Source organism: Oncorhynchus kisutch, linkage group LG1 (genome assembly GCF_002021735.2).
Source record: "Oncorhynchus kisutch isolate 150728-3 linkage group LG1, Okis_V2, whole genome shotgun sequence".
NCBI lineage: Eukaryota > Metazoa > Chordata > Actinopteri > Salmoniformes > Salmonidae > Oncorhynchus > Oncorhynchus kisutch.
The window spans coordinates 23,976,944-23,998,716 of NC_034174.2; the positions used below are offsets into that span (position 1 = coordinate 23,976,944).

At 43.6% G+C, this 21,773-nt stretch overlaps 1 protein-coding gene across 3 annotated transcripts in view; it reads left to right on the plus strand.

Moving 5' to 3' along the window:
* suclg2 (succinate-CoA ligase GDP-forming subunit beta) overlaps positions 1–21,773 on the plus strand; it is a 127,225-nt gene that overhangs the window by 16,140 nt on the left and 89,312 nt on the right. For all 3 annotated transcript variants that reach the window (XM_031804708.1, XM_020491641.2, XM_031804758.1), the window contains exon 2: positions 7,328–7,469. In XM_031804708.1, coding sequence (XP_031660568.1) covers positions 7,328–7,469 — 142 coding nt within the window. The remainder of the gene's footprint in view (positions 1–7,327; positions 7,470–21,773) is intronic.

Sequence of the window (21,773 nt, forward strand, 5' to 3'; positions counted from 1 at the left end):
TGGCAGCATTTTACTGCCAAAGTCAAACAGGAAATTAATTAGAATGAAAGGGAATCCTGCAAAGCTCAAACATATGTGCCAGAGAATATCCTACTTTCAAAGAGAATAGGAATGGCAAGCATATAAACTCTCTCACGCTGTGTTGTCACAATACCAGTATTTCGATACTATGACGTAAGGAAACAAAGGAAGCAGAACATGAAGCGGACAGTCCTAGGAAAACAGTCCTAATGTTGGAAAGAACAGTCACATTTGTTTTATTTTGCAAGCTATAGCACAATATTTGACTTAAGTAGGTTTTAAAGGACCATAGAGCCCAGTCTGCTTCGTGTTTTATTTTTTTGCCATGGAAAATCTGGTATTGTAGTATCGCGATACTGGTATTGCAACAACACTGTTAATGCTGGTGCCTCAGCATTTCAAATGTTGACACTAGCATTTCCTGTGACAAATTAAACACTAATCATTAGTGATTAGGCTTGGGTGATAGCCCGGTATACAGTATAAATGGTATATTTCAAAATTTAGACGGTATGATTTTTGATACCGTAACAACAACAAAAAGCAGAAGCAGCGCCCCTTGTGTGCACATTCGGTAATACCATATACCCGGAACGGTACAGAAACATTAGGACGGTATCTGCATTCCTCCCAACCCTATTAGTGATTGGTGAAAATAATCAATAGTTATATATCATGATATTATTTTTGGATGATATTATATTGATATTTGACTTCAAGTATCAATTAGTAAAAAAAAATGATTTTTTAAATTGCTACTGTGGGTAGCTAGCGCTAGTTGTCCCTTCGCCTTGTTCTTTATCTTCTTTTTAAAAAGTGAGAACATGTTTTCAGACCTTTTATTTCCCTGACTGATCGAAACTAGTTTTCTCATGCTCTTTTGTCTCTCTACAGCAGACATATGGTGAGCAATACGTTTGGAACATCACATCGCAATAAAATCGCAGTATCGAATCGCAATACATATAGAATCATCATATAGAGTCATAATACATATCGTATCCGCTCCAAAGTATTGTGATAATATCGAATCCCAGCACTACTAATCATGCATTCCTGCATGTGGTTCCATTGTGGGGAAAGAAATCCACATCATTAACTACCTTTAGACTGAGAGAACAGGCAATGGGATAAAAGGACTATTTATGAGCGTGGCAGGGTAAAGTGTGGCTTTAGTCCTTCCTTGGTATTACAGTGGTGTACTGGTATGTGGGTCTCTCAGTCAGTGTACTGGGGATAAAGTGCTGTTGGCATCCCACTCCTGTATTGTTTGTCACAAGGTAACTGTCAGTGCCTGGAGGGACACCGCCAGCCCCACTTCGCATTCAGCAGCTGTTGTTTTAGGATCTTTTCCTCTCCTTTCCCCCTCCCTTTTCTCCCTCTTTGGTGACAGAGAGGAGTCATCCCTAATCGCTCTGAAGTTTTTTCTGCTCCCCCTCTCCAACTGTTCACCAGGTACACGACAGCTGCTTATTTAAGGTGGTGTTTTTCAAGTTGCCAGAAATTAAAATGAGTTTGAAAATAACTTTTTTTCTCCTCAGCAGACTTTGTCAGAAATGGTCAGATTAATATTGAGCTCCACTGGTTTTATTGTGCCAACTCGTGCTAGCCAGTTAATGATCTACTTACTGTGAAGAACTCTCAAGCCAATGTTAGCTCTGAAAAGCAGCCCATTCCATCCTAAAGATGTCTCCTTTCTGTTGAGTCCACAGAGAGCCAACACCACTTCTCATTTTACAATGTTATTGTTTTTAAGAGGCAGGTGTTATTAGGCCGAAACACTGTAGGCTCTTTCTGCTGACTTCCTAACACTCAGTGTGTGCACTTGCTATAATATAACACACACACACACACACACACAGGGCTCTACAGTGCGACATTTTAGTCCTAAATACCTTCGTTGTGTGCTCCGTGTAAAAAAAGGTCAGTGTAGAGCCCTGTCACATACACACACTAGGGTTTCCGTTAGCCAGTTTTTAATGTATTTTTTATTTTTTAGAAAAGCCTATAAATAATTGGCACCGGCCAATGCTCTGTGAGAAGAAAAAAATCCCATTGCGTAATAGTGTATTTGAACCTGTGTGTCGTACGGCAACGGCCTCTGACCGCAAGGCACTTCAGAGCATATGGCCCAGTACATCACTGGGGCTAAGCTGCCTGCCATCCAGGACCTCTATACCAGGCGGTGTCAGAGGAAGGCCCTAAAAATTGTCGAAGACCCCAGCCACCCCAGTCATAAACTGTTCTCTCTACTACCGCATGGCAAGCGGTACCGGAGTGCCAAGTCAAGGACCAATAGACTTCTCAACAGTTTTTACCCCCAAGCCATAAGACTCCTGAACAGGCAATCAAATGGCTGCCCAGATTATTTGCCCCCCCAAACACCTTGTTTACGCTGCTGCTACTCTCTATCATATATGCATAGTCACTTTACCTATACACTCATGTACATACTACCTCAATTGTGCCGACCAACCAGTGCTCCCGCACATTGGCTAACCAGGCTATCTGCATTGTGTCCCACCCACCAGCCGCCAAATCCTATTTTACGCTACTGCTATTCTTTGTTCATCAGATGTGAGTTTCTAGATTTTTGTTTTAGATTCCGTCTCTCACAGTTGAAGTGTACCTATGATAAAAATTACAGACCTCTACAGGCTTTGTAAGTAGGAAAACCTGCAAAATCGGCAGTGTATCAAATACTTGTTCACCCCAATGTATGCATAGCCACTTTAACCATATGTACATCCTACCTCAATCAGCCTGACTTACCAGTATGTAGCCTCGCTACTGTATATAGCCTGTCTTTTTACTGTTGTTTTATTTCTTTACTTACCTGTTGTTCACCTAATACCTTTTTTGTACCATTGGTTAGAGCCTGTAAGTAAGCATTTCACTGTAAGGTCTACCTACACCTGTTGTATTCGGCGCACGTGACAAATAAACTTAGATTTGATTCATTGATGTAAATACATTTGACCGGTTATGCTTATTGGTCTATAGGTTCATTTGCATAATTTTGTGGAATTAAGTTAGCCCGTGTGTATATTTGCTATTTATCACACGTGCACAGCATACAGAAGCTTTGAGTGGAAATCTGTCACAGCACAAGATCTGCTGCTACACCATGTCAAGCAGCAAACATTTTGTAAACTACATTTAAAAAAATGCATACAGTACATACGTAGGCTACATCAGCATACAGTACATACGTAGGCTACATCAGCATACAGTACATACGTAGGCTACATCAGCATACAGTACATACGTAGGCTACATCAGCATACAGTACATACGTAGGCTACATCAGCATACAGTACATACGTAGGCTACATCAGCATACAGTACATACGTAGGCTACATCAGCATACAGTACATACGTAGGCTACATCAGCATACAGTACATACGTAGGCTACATCAGCATACAGTACATACGTAGGCTACATCAGCATACAGTACATACGTAGGCTACATCAGCATACAGTACATACGTAGGCTACATCAGCATACAGTACATACGTAGGCTACATCGGCATACAGTACATACGTAGGCTACATCGGCATACAGTACATACGTAGGCTACATCGGCATACAGTACATACGTAGGCTACATCGGCATGCAGTACATACGTAGGCTACATCGGCATGCAGTACATACGTAGGCTGCATCGGCATGCAGTACATATGTAGGCTGCATCGGTGCGTCACACACCACTTTGCAATGAGCTGGAGGCAGTATGCATTTTGAAAGCATATACTTAATTTTTGGAAACCTAGCCTAGCCAAAATCAGACCCTATCCGTGGAAGCAGTTATTTTGTTTAAGTCCAGTAGCCAAAGGCACAATCCTAGTCATATTAACCATAAACCATATAAACCATGCTAGTTGTTGCACATTAGATCTCCTCTCTTTCTACATCAGTTAAGAACAAATTCTTATTTACAATGAAGTTCCAGGAACAGTGGGTTAACTGCCTGTTCAGGGGCAGAACGACAGATTTGTACCTTGTCAGCTGGGGGATTTGAACTTGCAACCTTTCGGTTACTAGTCCAACGCTCTAACCACTAGCCTACCCTGCCTGTATGTTCTGTTAAGATAATAATCTAAATGTGATTTTTGCCATTCTTAGCGCTGTGGGTGGACACCATAATCAAGTTTTGGAAATTTCTCAAATGTCTGGTAAATGAAAATGGTGGTGCTGGACATTTGACCAGCACACCTTCCTAATGTTAACCCTGACACCACACACACACAGCTAGTGTTCAGACTACAAGGTGACTGCGTAGGCAGTCCCAGAGATAAGCTCACACTAGATGGATAAGGAAAGGACACAAAACTTGTTTCTGCTTGCCTCATAGTGAAGTGAGCATGAGAGAGAATGTATGTGGCACCTTTTAAACAAGGACAATGGTCAGATATTCCCCACACACAACTCACCAGCTCACTCTAACACACAACACTGTGCCCCCCTCACTTTATAACATGCAACACCTCGCACTACTAGATGAGGAACAATCCATCACACTGAAAACTGGTTGTTGCTGTGTTTTTAGAGAGACTCCAGAGAAGACTCATGAGCAGCTCCTCTTTGCTCTGTTTGTGGCGTCCAGTAACTTAAGTGTGGGTAAATGCACTGCTCAACTTAGGTCAACAGAAGGGTTTTGAATTGAGGCAGTGTAAGTGAAAAGCACTTCATATTAAATGCTTTTGTGAGGCTGTATAAAAATCTGTTGCCCTGTCATTGAACTGTTATACTGTTATATATAGGGCATAGTGCCAGTGTGCCACTGCCATGGGGCTGTCACATGGTCTTGTTTCACAGTAGAACGTCTGACACCCCCTTGAAATAAATAAAAGTAGGCATACATGTGAAACTCACTTCATTCCAGGCAGAGACACAGGAAATGACCCACAAATGACCCTCGTTATTCAGTGATGTGAGGGAGACCAATCAGCATACTGCTGCACCTTCTATGGAAGCTCGGCTTTTCTGCCCTAATGAAGTCTCCAGTGCTCCTTACCCGGAAGGTGGTAGCAGTGAACAATACATGCTAATACAATACTACGCCAGAAAGTTAAGGTTACTCTTAACACCATTCAGCAATCATGCCGTTGACCAGAGAGGGCTACGGATGATGTACCTTCTATGAATGCACCTATATGCTACCCTTTTCTTCAGAAACAACTTTGAAATCAAACTAATTGAATGGATGACTAGAATCATAGATTTGAACATATTGATTTCAGTAAGCCTTACAGTAGGCCCAGTTCTTGATGGTCTTGTTTCCTTGCTCAGTTCAGAGTTCCTCCACTCAAATGAGTTGTGGATGCTCAGCGAAGTGACCTAGTGCTCTTAGCCTGTATCCCCTTTCTCTCCTCTTCTCATGAATGATGGAGAGCTCCCAGGCAGCTCTGTTTTGAGAGTATCAGCTTGGGCTTGGCCTTGTCATACCACTCTCACCATTAAGTCAGATGGCAGAAGCCCCTCCCCTCCTTCCCCTCACCGGCATCAGCCTTCAGCCAACCTTTCCTTGTCAGTATGCATGTTTTAAAGGATGTCTGAAATACGGCTTGTTTGATCAGCCCCTCAGACTTTGTTGCACTTGAGGAGGCCTTCATTATTCATCAGCATGTCTTGTAGTGGATCAGGACAGGATTACGCCTTCTGGCCCACACACAAGCTCTTCAGCAGAGACAGAATAAGGAAGGAGAAATTATTTCAAATTTGCACAAATAACCTTGAGACTTGGAGATGATGAACAGTATGGTTTGCTGTTTTTCCAGAGGCAGAATCTCTGTCATGTAATTCCTGCAATACAGAAGTAGTCTTTAGGCTAGACTGCCTGAGTCCTCCTATCAGCTGAGGAATGTAGCCAAAATGACACTCTCCATGACCAAGACACTTGACTCGTCACAGTCGTCCCTTTTAATGTCACAATTAAGAATTGCAGCAGCCTTTCACATTGTTAAGGAAAACAGACTGACTGCACTGTGAATGCACACACTCAGGGTAATGGGCCGACCTGACAACACTGAGGGAGTCCAACCTTAACACAAGTGTCTCACATTAAAACCCAATGTCTTTTTAATAGTGCCAACAGCTGGAGCTTGACAGCCTTGCTGCATTTGCTGACTGAGCAAACAGTTTTAACATAGCCTAGGCCCGTCTGCCTGTCTCATTATGGGGGAGAGGCGGATGGAGAGGGGGAGGGAAGACTGAGAGATGGAAATGGAATGAGTGCACCCTGGAGAACTGAACGTAAACAAGACTTTATCAGAAACACCTGGTATGGCTATTCCTCTAACTGAGAGTCAGTCAAACCTTGAAGAACATATGGGCTGCATTGATCATTCCTGAATGTAACCAGATGTTCAAACAACAGCTTGTGCAGTGTAAAGACATCTTTGCGCATGTAGGCTTAATTTAAAACATGTCATTAGAGGAATGACATTTTCAGGCTGGCACCAAGGATGCCAACATGCATGTCAGTCTCACCTGGCTCAAAGTTGAGGAGAGATTGACCTCCTCACTACTTGTCTTTGTGCGAGGTGTTGAAGGTACCGAACCATCTGTTCAAGCAGTTGGCACATAGTTCAGACGGGCACTCATCGGTAGAACACAAGACATTCAACCAGAGGTCTCTTCACAGTCCCAAGGTCCAGAACAGAGGCTGGGAAACGTGCAGTATTCAATAGAGCCATGACTACATGGAACTCTCTGCAACCCCAGGTAACAGGTAAGCTAGTAATAAAACTACATTTAAAAAAAAATGATAAAAGAACACCTTACGTCACGACGGGGACTGTGAAGATGCACACAGACATTTGAATGTTTTTTTGTATTGTATTATGTTCTTATGTGTTATACGTGGTTGTCTTGCCTGGCTATCTTGAGATGAATCCACTGGCTGTGGGTTGCTCTGGATGCTAAATTACTAGATTGTAATGTAAATGTAGTGCTATATACAGAACATTACGTATTTCATTTGTTGTGTTTTGATTCCTGTTTGCACCCCAGGAAGAGAAACCACTGTCTTGGCGGCAGATAATTGGGGATCCTAATCCTACTACTACGCCTCACAGAGAACCTGTACCTGTTTAGTGTTAGTCCCTAGTACTCTTAAATTTGAGGGGCATAGAAAACCATGTTTTATTGCTCATTATATTCAAGTCGTCATCAACAGCTGCGTTACCTGATTTTGGATTCCTTTTAGCTACCGGGTGTTTATCTAGTTACTTCTTCAGTGAAATACTTGGTTACTTTATCAAAAAATGTCAACCATTCTCTCTCTCACTGTCTGCAGTGTGCACGGGTGAGTTCCAGGCGATGGCTGAACCTGCAGGAGTACCAGAGCAAGAAGCTGATGCAGGAGAGTGGGGTGACTGTCCAGCGTTTCTACGTGGCTGACAATCCTCCCGACGCCCTGCAGGCCGCCAAGAGACTCAGTGAGTGGCTATCATACTAACACACACTGCAGAGTACTGACCCTACCCTAGGTTGAAGAAGTGGAATTTATTTAGTTTATCAAACGATACTGGTGGTGATTGTGGTGTTTCTGTACTGCAGCTTGTTTGAGAAGTGTCCTGACACTGTGACTTTGTTTCAGCTCTCTTTGGTATAGCAATCCCCAGCCAGCCCTCTTCTAGATGTGCAAATTGCTGTGGTTCATCCTGGCTGAAGTGTTATCAAGTTTAATGGTGTGTGTGCACGAGTTGTGTTTGGGAGCGGGGCCCAAGTTCATTGTGCTCTGTGATCATGCAGGCTCTATTCTCATCACCCCACTCAACCATGTTAATTATTTTCACGCACTTTCTCTTTTCAGTTTCTCTTTCACTGTATCGCTCGGTCTGTCTTTTAGCACACACACAAGTTATAATTCAGTGTCCTTGACGGCCCATCTCTAGCACATTGTTTTTGTCCAGTGAGATGTTGGGTGCTAAGGGTCTGCCAGGTGTTTTCTCAGTGGTTTGGCGTTGATGCAGGCCAAGATAAACGAAGGAGGAGGTGTAATATCTCTGTGACAGTCCCTGTCATGCTCTCTCAGCACTGAGAGAGTGGGCCAGCCGGGTGGACGGGGCCCGAATACTGAGCCCTCGGCAGACCTACTCTGGCCAGAACCTTTGGCTGTTGTAATCTCTTGTTTATCTCTACCAACACAATGGGCTTTTCTGTTGTCCTGTAGTGGCTCTAGAGCTCTCTCTCTCTGTGTTGTCCTGTAGTGGCTCTAGAGCTCTCTCTCTCTGTGTTGTCCTGTAGTGGCTCTAGAGCTCTCTCTCTCTGTGTTGTCCTGTAGTGGCTCTAGAGCTCTCTCTCTCTGTGTTGTCCTGTAGTGGCTCTAGAGCTCTCTCTCTCTGTGTTGTCCTGTAGTGGCTCTAGAGCTCTCTCTCTCTGTGTTGTCCTGTAGTGGCTCTAGAGCTCTCTCTCTCTCTGTTGTCCTGTAGTGGCTCTAGAGCTCTCTCTCTCTCTGTTGTCCTGTAGTGGCTCTAGAGCTCTCTCTCTCTCTGTTGTCCTGTAGTGGCTCTAGAGCTCTCGCTCTCTCTCTGTGTTGTCCTGTAGTGGCTCTAGAGCTCTCTCTCTCTGTGTGTTGTCCTGTAGTGGCTCTAGAGCTCTCTCTCTCTCTCTCTGTGTTGTCCTGTAGTGGCTCTAGAGCTCTCTCTCTCTCTCTCTGTGTTGTCCTGTAGTGGCTCTCTCTCTCTCTCGCTCTCTGTTTCTCTGTCTCTCTGTCTCTGTGTGTGTTGTCCTGTAGTGGCTCTAGCACTCTCTCTCTCTCTCTGTTGTCCTGTAGTGGCTCTAGAGCTCTCTCTCTCTCTCTGTGTTGTCCTGTAGTGTCTCTCTGTCTCTCTCTCTCTGTTGTCCTGTATGGCTCTAGAGCTCTCCCTCTCTCTGTTGTCCTGTAGTGGCTCTAGAGCTCTCTCTCTCTCTGTTGTCCTGTAGTGGCTCTAGCGCTCTCTCTCTCTGTTGTCCTGTAGTGGCTCTAGCGCTCTCTCTCTCTGTTGTCCTGTAGTGGCTCTAGAGCTCTCTCTCTCTCTGTTGTCCTGTAGTGGCTCTAGAGCTCTCTCTCTCTCTGTTGTCCTGTAGTGGCTCTCTGTCTCTCTCTCTCTGTTGTCCTGTAGTGGCTCTCTCTCTCTCTCTCTCTCTCTCTCTCTGTTGTCCTGTAGTGGCTCTAGAGCTCTCTCTCTCTTGTCCTGTAGTGGCTCCTGAGCGTTCTCTCTCTCTCTCTGTTGTCCTGTAGTGGCTCTTGAGCTCTCTCTCCCTGTGTTGTTCTGTAGTGGCTCTAGAGCTCTCTCTCTCTGTGTTGTCCTGCAGTGGCTCTAGACCTCTCTCTCTCTCTGCCTCTCTCTCTGTCTCTGTGTTGTCCTGTGATGCCTCAGTGGATTTTTGTCCAACTGCTCTTGACTCAGTTTAAAAGTGAGTGATATACACAGTTTGTGTGTGTGTTACACTCGCTGTCCACCTCAGGTCATATCATAGTTGGAATGTATACTGAGCTGCCCGGCTCCCTGTAGACAGTAAGCAAGTCTTTGTGAGTCTCTAGCCCCAGACTCAGAGCCCAGTATCAGGGTCCCTCTTGAGAGGACCAAGAGTTTAGCAGCACCATGGGGAGTGGAGGTGACCAAGCGCTGTGAGCCCTGATGCATGTACACTCTCTCACTCCCCAACACCCTCCCTTCTGTCGGGCTCACTTACCCATGAAGCAGTGGACCTGACAGCTCAATTGGAGTTGGGCTATCTGGAGGTCCACTCATGTACAATAGAGTAGAGAGACTCTCTCTAAAGTGGATGATGATTGATTTTGCCATTTACCATTTAGGAGAGAACTTTTCATCTTGGATCTGAATCAGCAACTGTTTTTAAAAGATGAAAGAAGCGGTTATGGATTTCTGATGTGTCATAACGATTGCCACATCCATGTTTTGGAGCTAGGGGTAAACCTTAACTAGCCTATTACTCACGTAAAGTAGACACATTTATTGGCCCCTCACTGGGACTGCTGAGTACTGGATGACTAAAGTACCTCTGTGTTCCAGAGGGCCATTCTGTGTGACAGACTGACACTATGACTCCTGCCTGCACGCTCAGAGCAAATGACCCAGCAGCACCTGTCCCAAACACAGCCCTGTATTGAAGGCACAGACAGGGGGGGCTGTAGATTTTAAAAGGCCCCTGCACCGTTCTCTAATCTAACTGTCACAGAAAGGCAGCTCTGATGTGGTCCTCATCAGTTACATTGTGTACCAGGGTTTGGTAATACCCATCTATTCCCCCCAAAAAATCCCATTGCGTTTTTGCCTATTAATTGATGTGAAATACCAGTCGATACTGCTCAAACCAGTAGCCTTTTTCAAATCAACTTGCTTTCATTGTCCAGTAGCCAAATACACAATCCTAGTCATATTAGTAACCAATGCTAGTTGTTGCATCTTTAGATTTCCCCTCTTTCTTAATTTCTAAGGGATATTTTAATCTCTGTCACATGAAACCGCTCAAAATTGTGTTTTCCCGCTAATTGCATTATGGAACTAACATTCACACGTAGCCTACTGCCTCACATTTGTTGTCTAATTCCTCACATTTGCAGACTGATGTAAGATAGTCTACTATTCCTAATGTGATGATTTAGATTGGATAGTCATAATTTCAGCTAATAATATAATTTGTTCACTGTTCTCAGAAAGGACTGTTGAATGCAGTGGAGTAGGCCTAGGCTATATCAGAACCTACATGTCTTCTCTCTCTGCACAGGAAATGTTGGCCTTTTATAAACACATTTTATGCAATTCAACTACGCTTTATATAACTAGAGACATGAGCAAATGTATTTTTTTATGAGAAAATTACAGGGTAGCCTAGTCTACTGACAAACAGGTCAATGCAAATAACATGGTCTGATCCATATATTAAGCCAATGAAAAGTGGAGACACAAGTACAATATGACATCCATCTAACCTGGAGGAGAAAACGATTGTCCAAAAACAAACCGAAGTGCCACTGACCCAATGATAAAGACAGTGAAGATGTACACTCACCAGGGATATGGCTGCTGTTCTCTGCTGGTGCAAATAAGATCCTTTTCAATTAAGTTGAGATGTTTGATAACTGAAAGACATTGGTTTCTGTTCATTCTCTTCTCTTTACAGCAATAGCCATTTGTTTTCTCAACAGTTTTTCTGCGATTGTACTTCTTGATATTGCGATATGCCTGGATTTTGCGATATGCCTCTGCTTTTCACTGACAGTTGCAACTCAACAGTCATCTAGGCCTATTTTTTTAAGAAGCTAATGATCCTCTGTGGCCAAATCATTCTTTCTGGTGTAGTAGCCTATTTTGAATGATTTTATTTATTTATGTTTTTATAGAATAAGCTAATTAGGCTATATGATTTTGGCAATTTAGTTTAGGGAAAGCTTTCCTAATGGAAACCCTGTAGTTTGTGTGTGTGCGCGCCACTGTGATCACACTGCCTAGGCCTTGCCACCATGCCTCTCAACCACATCCCGCCAATAAGACTGGCATTAGAGGATGCAGCAGTCATGCGCTGATTGGGAAAGGAGTGACAACTTCTCTGTCTTATGCTGAGTGTCTCAATATATTAACCCAGAGGGGTTTTGACACATCTAGCAATGCAGTGCCCAACAATGTGCTGACGGAATGTCTCTCCTTTGAAAACCTATAAGATGTTTGTGAATTTGAGAAGGGGTTGTCAATTTTTTTAGCGTTTCTCTGCAGAGCAGAATAGTCTGAACACCTTATCAACAATCATATTCAGTGTCTGTCAATGGAAGGCTGAGCTGCTTTCCCCTCAACAGGGATGCTATCAAACACTGGATATGGAATCAGCTTTTGAATATAGCCAGTCTGGCATTTTACCATTTTGAGATATGACCGCAGCTCATGTAATGAATAAAGATTATTTTTATTTTCATCGTTGCCCAAGCCCGTCCAGCCATCTAAACTCAAAGACACACAAAAGCACCCCCCCACCCCTTCCACACACACCTGTCCCAAGCAGCCAATGGGCGTGTGATTATTTCACCCACTTTTTAGAGCACAACACTGTTGACGGATGCATCTGCTGAGTAAATCTTGATGGATTTTCACTCTAAATTCCCTATTATACTGTATTTGTTCTTCTCCTGCGTCTCCGGGAGACTTCACGCCTGCCAGGCTTTCTGTCTGAGCAGTGATCGACGAACCAGACATTGAAAAACATTTGCTCTGATTCTATCTTCTCCATATGTTGAGCTTGTTTGATGAATGTGAGAGCAACATGCATTTTTTTTGACACGCATGCACACACAGATGGTCACATTCTCTCTCAACACAAATGACATGTTTTGCTCCAGCTCCATTCCATTCAATGTGCAGTATGAGGTTTATTTTCTCAGTAATAAAGGGTGCCTCCCTACATAGAGTATATTGGCCCACACAACATGCTGTGTCAGTGATTCCAAAATGATTAGGACCCAATTCCTTAATAGGTGTGTGATTTAATGTGACTTAACAGGAATATTTACTGGTATATATGGTAGGAACGTCTATTATGCTCGAGCTCTTATCATGCCGTCTCAATAGGCACAGGTTGAGACGGCTTGTGGGATCCTATAGGCTTTGTGTGTTTCCTTACTAATGGTTGTATGTTAGCTCAGCAACATACAGCCATCTGTCAATTCAGCACTGTTGTCATATTGAACACTTTGAATACATCCTGTCAACTAAAGTCCAGCACTCCAGGTGTTCTCTCTCTCTCTCTCATGTTCCTTTTTCTCCCCCTCTCTCATTCTGTTTCCTTGTCACTTTTCCTCATTGGTTTCAGCTGTATTCTCATTCTTCTTTTGTCTCTTTCTCCACTTCTACCCTTTTCTCTCTCCTTGCTTCTTGGGTCATTTTTAAAGTTATTCAGAGTAGACCGGTAGAATAACAATTAGCGGCAGGAATGGTTTCATTCATTTCTCACAGATATGAATATTCAGTGTAAACAGTGCAGCTTTATTCATGAGTCAAATCTTATGTGCTTATTAGATGCAGTGTTGGTTTGACATGTCAGCGCACAGCATAATATTGAGATGGCCTGACATTAGGCTAACCCTTTGAGGAAGGTATGAGTGTAGACTTCAACACTCATTCCTGCTTTGCTCCTCGCAATGGCTACTGCCCACCAGTCCACCCATTATCAAGTATGCATAACTGCATATGTGGAGTGTGTCTGAAAGTGGGTGCTGCAAAATAATTGTGAGGATCAACCCGAGTGGGTGTATATGTTATGTTTCATAAGTTTATTGGGCAGATTGGTTGCCACTCAACAATTTTGTGTGGCTGCTTCCTTGTAGTATTTTAGCTAATCTGGTTAGGATAATTCATGTAGGAGGTTAGGAGAATTAATGTAGGGGCTTGGGAGAATTAATATAGGAGGTTAGGAGAATTAATGTAGGAGGTTAGGGGAATTAATGTAGGAGGTTAGGGGAATTAATGTAGGAGGTTAGGGGAATTAATGTAGGAGGTTAGGGGAATTAATGTAGGAGGTTAGGGGAATTAATGTAGGAGGTTAGGGGAATTAATGTAGGGGCTTAGGAGAATTAATGTAGCAGGTTAGGATAATTTTTACTTTATTTTACCTTTTATCTAGGCAAGGCAGTTAAGAACAAATTCTTATTTGCAATGACGGCCATAGGAACAGTGGGATAACTGCCTTGTTCAGGGGCAGAACCATTTTTACCTGGTCAGCTCTGGGATTCGATCTTGCAACCTTTCGGTTACTAGTCCAACGCTCTAACCACTAGGCTTCCTGCTGCCTCTAATGTAGGAGGTCAGGAGAATTAACGTAGGAGGTCAGGAGAATTAACGTAGGAGGTCAGGAGAATTAACGTAGGAGGTCAGGAGAATTAACGTAGGAGGTCAGGAGAATTAACGTAGGAGGTCAGGAGAATTAACGTAGGAGGTCAGGAGAATTAACGTAGGAGGTCAGGAGAATTAACGTAGGAGGTCAGGAGAATTAACGTAGGAGGTCAGGAGAATTAACGTAGGAGGTCAGGAGAATTAACGTAGGAGGTCAGGAGAATTAACGTAGGAGGTCAGGAGAATTAACGTAGGAGGTCAGGAGAATTAACGTAGGAGGTCAGGAGAATTAACGTAGGAGGTCAGGAGAATTAACGTAGGAGGTCAGGAGAATTAACGTAGGAGGTCAGGAGAATTAACGTAGGAGGTCAGGAGAATTAACGTAGGAGGTCAGGAGAATTAACGTAGGAGGTCAGGAGAATTAACGTAGGAGGTCAGGAGAATTTAACGTGGCAGGTACAGAGAATTTTACGTGGTAGGTTAGGAGAATGAGGTTAGGGAAATGGTAAGCTTCGCTAACAAGCAGCCACGCAAAATGGTCGAATGGCAAACAATCTGTCCAATTAGCTGTTAGGTTTCCATACACCTACTTATGTTGATCCTCCCACCTATTTCACAATGGCCACTTTCAGACACACTCCACGTATGTAGTTATCCATGACTCCCCACTATGCCATCATTGGCTTGAATGGGGATGCCTGTTTTATTCATTTTACTTCTATGGCAGCACCTGCAGGCAGGAGCGAAGGAGAGGAGAATGGGGGGGGGGGGGGGGGGGGGGGTTTGGACACATCTACACAGTACCTCATAATGATGAATTAAAAACATGTTTTTAGAAATGTTGGCAAATATATAGAACAATCTATTCAGAAATATCTAAGGTCCCACAGTTGACAGTACATGTCAGTGCAGAAACTATACCATGCAGTCCAAGGAACTGTCCGTAGATCTCTGAGAATTGTGATGAGGTAGAGTGTTGATAGTGTCCAAGAACACATTGGGAAAAGATATGGAACTAATGAGACTCTGCCTGAAGCTGGCCGCCTGACCAGACTGAACAACCGGGCAAGAAGGACCTTGGTCAGGGAGGTGACCAAGAACCCAATGACCAGTCTGACAAAACTACAGAGTTCCTTGGCTGAGATGGGAGAACCTGCCAGAAGGACCACAGTCTTTATAGCACTTCACCTATCTGGGCTTTATGGGAGAGTGGCAAGACAGAAGCCACTCCTTAGAAAATGGCGTTTGCAAAAAGGCACAAGAAAGACTCTGGCAAAAGATTATGTGGTCTATAGGCCTCCCGAGTTGCTCAGTGGTCTAAGGCAGTGCTAGTTGTGCCACTAGAGTTCCTGGTTTGAGTCCAGGCTTGGACGCAGCCTGCCGCGACCGGGAGACCTATGGGGCGGCGCACAATTGGCCCACCGTTGTCCGGGTTAGGGGGGGGATTGGCCGGCAGGGATGTTTTTTGTCCCATTGCGCACTAGCGACTCCTGTGGCGGGCCGGGCACAATGCACCTGACAAGGTCGACAGGTGTAAGGCTTCCGGTTTAAGTGGGCGTTGTGTCAGGAAGCAGTGCGGCTTGGCTGGGTTGTGGTTCGGAGGATGCACGGCTCTTGACCTTTGCCTCTCCCGAGTCCATACGGGAGTTGCAGCGATGGGACAAGACTGTAACTACAAATTGGATATGACGAAATTGGGGAGAATAAAAATAAAGATTCTGTGGTCTGATGCGTCAAACTCTTTGGCCTGAATGCAAAGCTCTATTTCTGGAGAAAACCAGGCACAGCTCATCACCAATCTAACACCATTCCTACCGTGAAGCATGGTGGTGCGAGCTTCATGCTACTGGGATGCTTTTCAGCGGCAGGAAGTGCGATACTGGTAAGGATGAGGGAACAGTTAATGGAGCCAAATACAGGCACATCCTTGATGAGAACCTGCTTCAGAGTGCAAAAGACCTTAGACTGGGGCAAAGACATTTACAATGTCTCCAAGCATACAGCCGAAGCAATGCTGGAATTGTTTCTGAACAAAAATGTGAACGTCCTCGAGTGGCCCTGCCAAAGCCACAGACTTCAATCCCATAGACAATCTCTGGAAAGACTTAAAGATTGCTGTTCACCGCCGCTCCCCATCTAAATGAACCGTTGTTGAGCAAATCTGCAAGAAAGAATGGGAGATAATCCCAAATCCAGATGTGTAAAACTGATAAACATAACACCCAAGATGACTCAAAGCTGTAATCGCCACCGAAGGTGCTTCTACTAAGTATTGATTCAGGGTGTGAATACTTGTATAGATATTTCTGTATTTCATTTTCAATACATTTCAGATTTTTGTTTCTCACTTTGTCATTTTGGGTTATTGTGTGTGGATGGGTGAGAATTTGTTTAATGTAATCCACTCTGAATTCTGTAACACAACAAAATGAATGAATACCCCATAATGGCAAAGCAAAAACAGGCTTTTATTTTTGCAAATGTTTATAATGAAAAAACTGATACAGCCTCGAGTCTTCTTGGGTATGACGCTACAAGCTTGGCACACCTGTATTTGGGGAGTTTCTCCCATTGTTCTCTGTTGATCCTCTCAAGCTCTGTCAGGTTGGATGGGAAGCGTTGCTGCACAGCCAATTTCAGGTCTCTCCAGAGATGTTTGATCGGGTTCATGTCCGGGCTCTGGCTGGGACACTCAAGGACATTCAGAGACCTGTCCCAATGCCACTCCTGAATTGTCTCCCAGTCCCTACCACTGAAAAACCTCCCCACAGCATGATACTGCCACCACCATGCTTCATCGTTGGGATGGTGCCAGGTTTCCTCCAGACTAGAGGTCGACCGATTATGATTTTAACGCCGATACCGATTAGTGGAGGACCAAAAAAGCAGATTTAATCGGATGATTTAAAAAAAATGTTTTATTTTATTTTATTTGTAGTAATGACAATTACAACAATACGGAATGAACACTTATTTTAACTTAATATAATACATCAATAAAATCAATTTAGCCTCAAGTAAATAATGAAACATGTTAAATTTGGTTTAAATAATGCAAAAACAAAGTGTTGGAGAAGAAAGTAAAAGTGCAATATGTGCTATGTAAGAAAGCTAACGTTTCAGTTCCTTGCTCAGAACATGAGAACATATGAAAGCTGGTGTTTTTTTTTTACATGAATCTTCAATTTTCCCAGGTACGAAGTTTTAGGTTGTAGTTATTATAGGACTATTTCCCTCTATACCATTTGTATTTCATTAACCTTTGACTATTGGATGTTCTTATAGGCACTTTAGTATTGCCAGTGTAACAGTATAGCTTCCGTCCCTCTAGTTAGCGTGCTAACTAGCTAGCCATTTCATTTCGGTTACACGAGCCTCATCTCGGGTGTTGATAGGCTTGAAGTCATAAATAGCGCAATGCTTGACGCACATTGAAGAGATGCTGGCAAAACGCACGAAAGTGCTGTTTGAATGAATGTTTACGCGCCTGCTTCTGCCTACCACCGCTCAGTCAGATACTTGTATGCTCAGTCGGATTATATCCAACGCAGATAATATCTAGTAATAACATCAACCTTAACTAGTGATTATGATTGATTGTTTTTTATAAGATAAGTTTAGTGCTAGCTAGCAACTTACCTTGGCTTACTGCATTCGCGTAACAGGCAGTCTCCGTGTGGAGTGCAACGAGAGGGAGGCAGGTCGTTATTGCATTGGACGAGTTAACTGTAAGGTTGCAAGATTGGATCCCCTGAGCTGTCAAGGTGAAAATCTGTCGTTCTGCCACTGAAAAAGGCAGTTAACCCACTGTTCCTAAGCCGTCATTGAAAATAAGAATGTGTTCTTAACTGACTTGCCTAGTTAAATAAAGGTATATTTTCTTTTTTAATCGGTGCCCAAAAATACCTATTTCCGATTGTTATGAAAACTTGTAATCGGCCATTCCGATTAATCGGTCGACCTCTACTCCAGACATGATGCTTGGTATTCGGGCCAAAGAGTTGAATCTTCGTTTCACCAGACCAGAGAATCTTGTTTCACATGGTCTGAGACTCTTTAGATAGCTTTTTGAAAACTCCAAGCGGGCTGTCATGTGCCTTTTACTGAGGAGTGGATTCCATCTGGCCGCTCTACCATAAAGGCCTGATTGGTGGAGTGCTGCAGAGATGGTTGTCCTTCTGGAAGGTTCTCCCATCCCCATAGAGGAACTATGGAGCTCTGTCAGAGTGATCATCGGGTTCTTGGTCACCTCCCTGACCAAGGCCCTTCTCCCCCGATTGCTCAGTTTGGCCGGGCGGCCAGCTCGTTCCAACCTCTTCCATTTAAGAATGATGGCGGCCACTTTGTTCTTGGGGACCTTCAATGCTCCAGAAATGTGTGCCTTGATCTGTGCCTCAACACAATCCTGTCTCTGAGCTCTGTGGATAATTCCTTCGAACTCATGGCTTGGTTTTTGCTCTGACAAGCACTGTCAACTTGCAGGACCTTTTAAATAGACAGGTGTGTTCCTTTCCAAATCATGTCCAATCGATTGAATTTACCACAGGTGGACTCCAATCAAGTTTTAGAAACATCTCAAGCATGATCAATGGAAACAGGATTCACCTACTCTCAATTTTGAGTCTCATAGCCTGAATACTTGTTTGCATAAGGTATTTCTGTTTTTTATTTTTAATGATGTAAAAACGGTTTTTGCTTTGTCATTATGGGGTATTGTGTGTAGATTGACTAGGAAAATGTTTTATTTTATCAATTTGAGACGTAACATAATGTGGAAAAGGGGAAGGGGTCTGAATACTTATCGAATACACTCTTGTCTTTAAAAGAGTAGAAGTGGACAATTATGTAATCCATATTTTATTACACCATTCTGTGTAAAGCATTGCTATGAAATACAAAGCCCTCCCACTGAGTAGTTTTACTGTAACCAGTGCATTCCATGATGTAAGTGGTCCCTGACTACTGAACCAGTGTGAGAAAGAGGTGGTCTGTCTGATACTGTGTTTGACCACGACAGCCTTGCGGAATCCAGTACTGATGGTGCGGTGCTATAAGAGAAGCTCCTGGTGTCCTCCTGGTCCTCCCATGTCTCTGGCTGTTTGGCTGGCAACAGGGCAGCGTTTCCACCTCTGACTGGCGCTGGCGTCTGAGATCAGCTGGAGCGTAGCATATGCTTCTCTCCTGAGCCACCGTTCTGCCGCGCTTGTACCATATGTCAACCCCTCATTCCTCCCCCTGTCTTTCTCAGCCATGCGTGACGTGTACTGGCATTCTTTCCCATCTCTACCTCCCCGTTATTCTGTGTTAAACAAACAACTGCCATTCTTTTTTTGCTTCTATTTATTTCCACAAGGGCCTTTGTTTGATATCTTATCTCCCTGGTGGGAATGGAGGAGTGTCTTTTGAAAGTGTGTCGCTGGCATGTAGGCCTAGATGTTGTATGTCAGCTGGTCTCACTTGTTCTGTCTGTGGAGAGATGAAAGACCTGGGGATAGGATGAAGGTTTGTTTTCTTCTTGTGTTTCCAACTTCATTGTGTTGTTAACATAGCATTAACATGGCCACCAAACTGTTTTGTATTCAGTTGTGCGAATGTGCGACGTGAGAGTATGTTGTTTATACCCAGTGTGTGTGCAATGTTCCTGCATTTGTGTAACACCCATTGTCTTTCATTAAAGTGCAACTGCAGCCAGCTACAATAAGCAAACCTGCTCAGGCCTCTGAATCACTAATAGAATGTGTGAGCGAGCGCTGTGAGGGAAAGCAAAACAAAAGGCTACCGCTGCTAGTACGGAAATCTGTGAGTTTATGGATCATAAAGGGCCGTAATCATATCTCTGATGTGTGTTTCTGCGGTAAAACAATCAGAATGCCTCTCCAATGATTTTCTAAATACATTTTGAGGAATATGAGCTGCGTTTCAGGGACCACACAAATCAAAATGTAATTTTGGACTCGTGACAGCTGGGCTGTATTGACATTGCGGGAGGCACATTACCGTTACTCATGCTTTAGGCCCTGTTGCCTCGCCAACGCGCCTAACACTTGTTCAGCCAGAAGGTATGAGGCCATTTATTTTGGTAATGTTGCCTCTAAATTGCATGTTTTATTAGAGCTATTCCATGCTCCATTCAGCAGTAAATTTGTAAGAAGAAATAAAATGTTTTTTTCCTCATTAGTCTCATTAGTGCATTTGTTCCCGTTTAAAAAAAATCCTGTGTCTGAATTGCTTCAAACTGTGGGGCCCATTCTCATTCAATTCTATTACACTGCACTCTGTTTGATGATGATGCTTTTTCCCGCCAATGAATGGGAATGACTTGGGACAAGGCCTGCATTCTAGTAGGACTAGCTGTAGGACTACCTCATCATACATAGTTAAATAAATCCTGGCAAGTTTAGAAGTAGCCTAGTTAATTGATTAACATCAAACAGTATGATGTCTTGAGCATCTAGTGAGCCGACAGATACAGTGCAACCCTCATCTCAGATGGGTGAGGGATTTGGAGCATTGTAAAGCTGGCCAACATGGATGGACTCCCATTCTCTGTCCACATCTCCCTCCTCAGCCAGCCTCTCACTCCCAGCCTACACCCCCTCACACACTTCAAGCACTTTAAAGCCCGCTTTCATCTCCCCCGTCTAGAAAACAAGCCTGAGTCTTTTGAAGAGCTCTGACACTCTCAATAACAACGAGAGCTGGATGAGTGTTTTCTTCAACAGGACCGGTCCTCTCGTGATTATCAGAAGTGTTGGGATCAGTGTCCTGCACAGCTGGGCCTAATACAGTCTTTTATACTAGTCAGTTTGATACCTGGTGTTTTCACCTAATGTGTGTAATGTATGATGGAACAGTTTGATAAGGTGTGGCTTTTCTGATTCTTCTGAGGTAAATGGAATCACAGCCATTCTCAGTACTGAAACACTTCAGATATTGTGCTGTTTTGAGAGGCTTGGGGAGAGCTGGAGAGAGAGAGGGAGGAAAAAGGGCAGGCAGCATTGAGGAGGAGTTTGATTGACATGGACATGAATGTTGGCAGCTAGAAGACTACTCTCCAGAGGGCAGATAAAGACGGCGTCAGTAGTTTTGGGTCACAGGCAGCCAGCAAGCAGCTAATACTCCGGCTGGTATAGACTCAATCAGGTTCCCTGCCCTAAGACGAGTGTGTATGTGGTAATGCACAAACACTGTTTCTGTGAATGAGAAAATAGATTCCGCAAATAGATTGCTTGAGGAATTGAACTGCTAGTATTTTTTATATGGATAACATTTTACTCTAGGTGTCCTAATGCATGCATCCATAATGTCTTTACAACCGCTATATAAAACATTTATAAGCTGTCATATTGTCATAACAGTTCTGGTATTATAGAACAAGTTGTAATGTGTTATAGCAAGTCTTCCCCTTATTGGTGTCCTTTTTGGTGTCCTTACTTTGCAGCAATTTGACCATGTAGGCCTGACTCATGCAGTCTCCTCTGAACAGTTGAATGCGTGTCTGCTACTTGAACTCTGAAGCATTTATTTGGGCTGCAATATCTGAGACTGGTAACTCATGAACTTATCCTTGTGGCAGGGCTTACAAACCATCATGGATTACAGAGGGAAACCCAGCCATGAGCTGCCCAGTAACCTGCTAAACAAGCTAAATGCCATCTATGCTCCTCATATTGAGGCAAATAGCACTGAACCATGCATGAGAGCACCAGCTGTTCCGGAAGACTGTGATCATGCTCTCCATAGCCGATGTAAAACCTTTAAACAGGTTAACATTCACAGACGGATTACCAGGATGCTTTCTCTGAGCTTGCGCCGACCAGCTGGCAAGTGTCTAAACTGACATTTTTAATGTCTCCCTGATCCAGTCTGTAATACCTGCATGTTTCTAGCAGACCACCATAGTCCCTGTGCCCA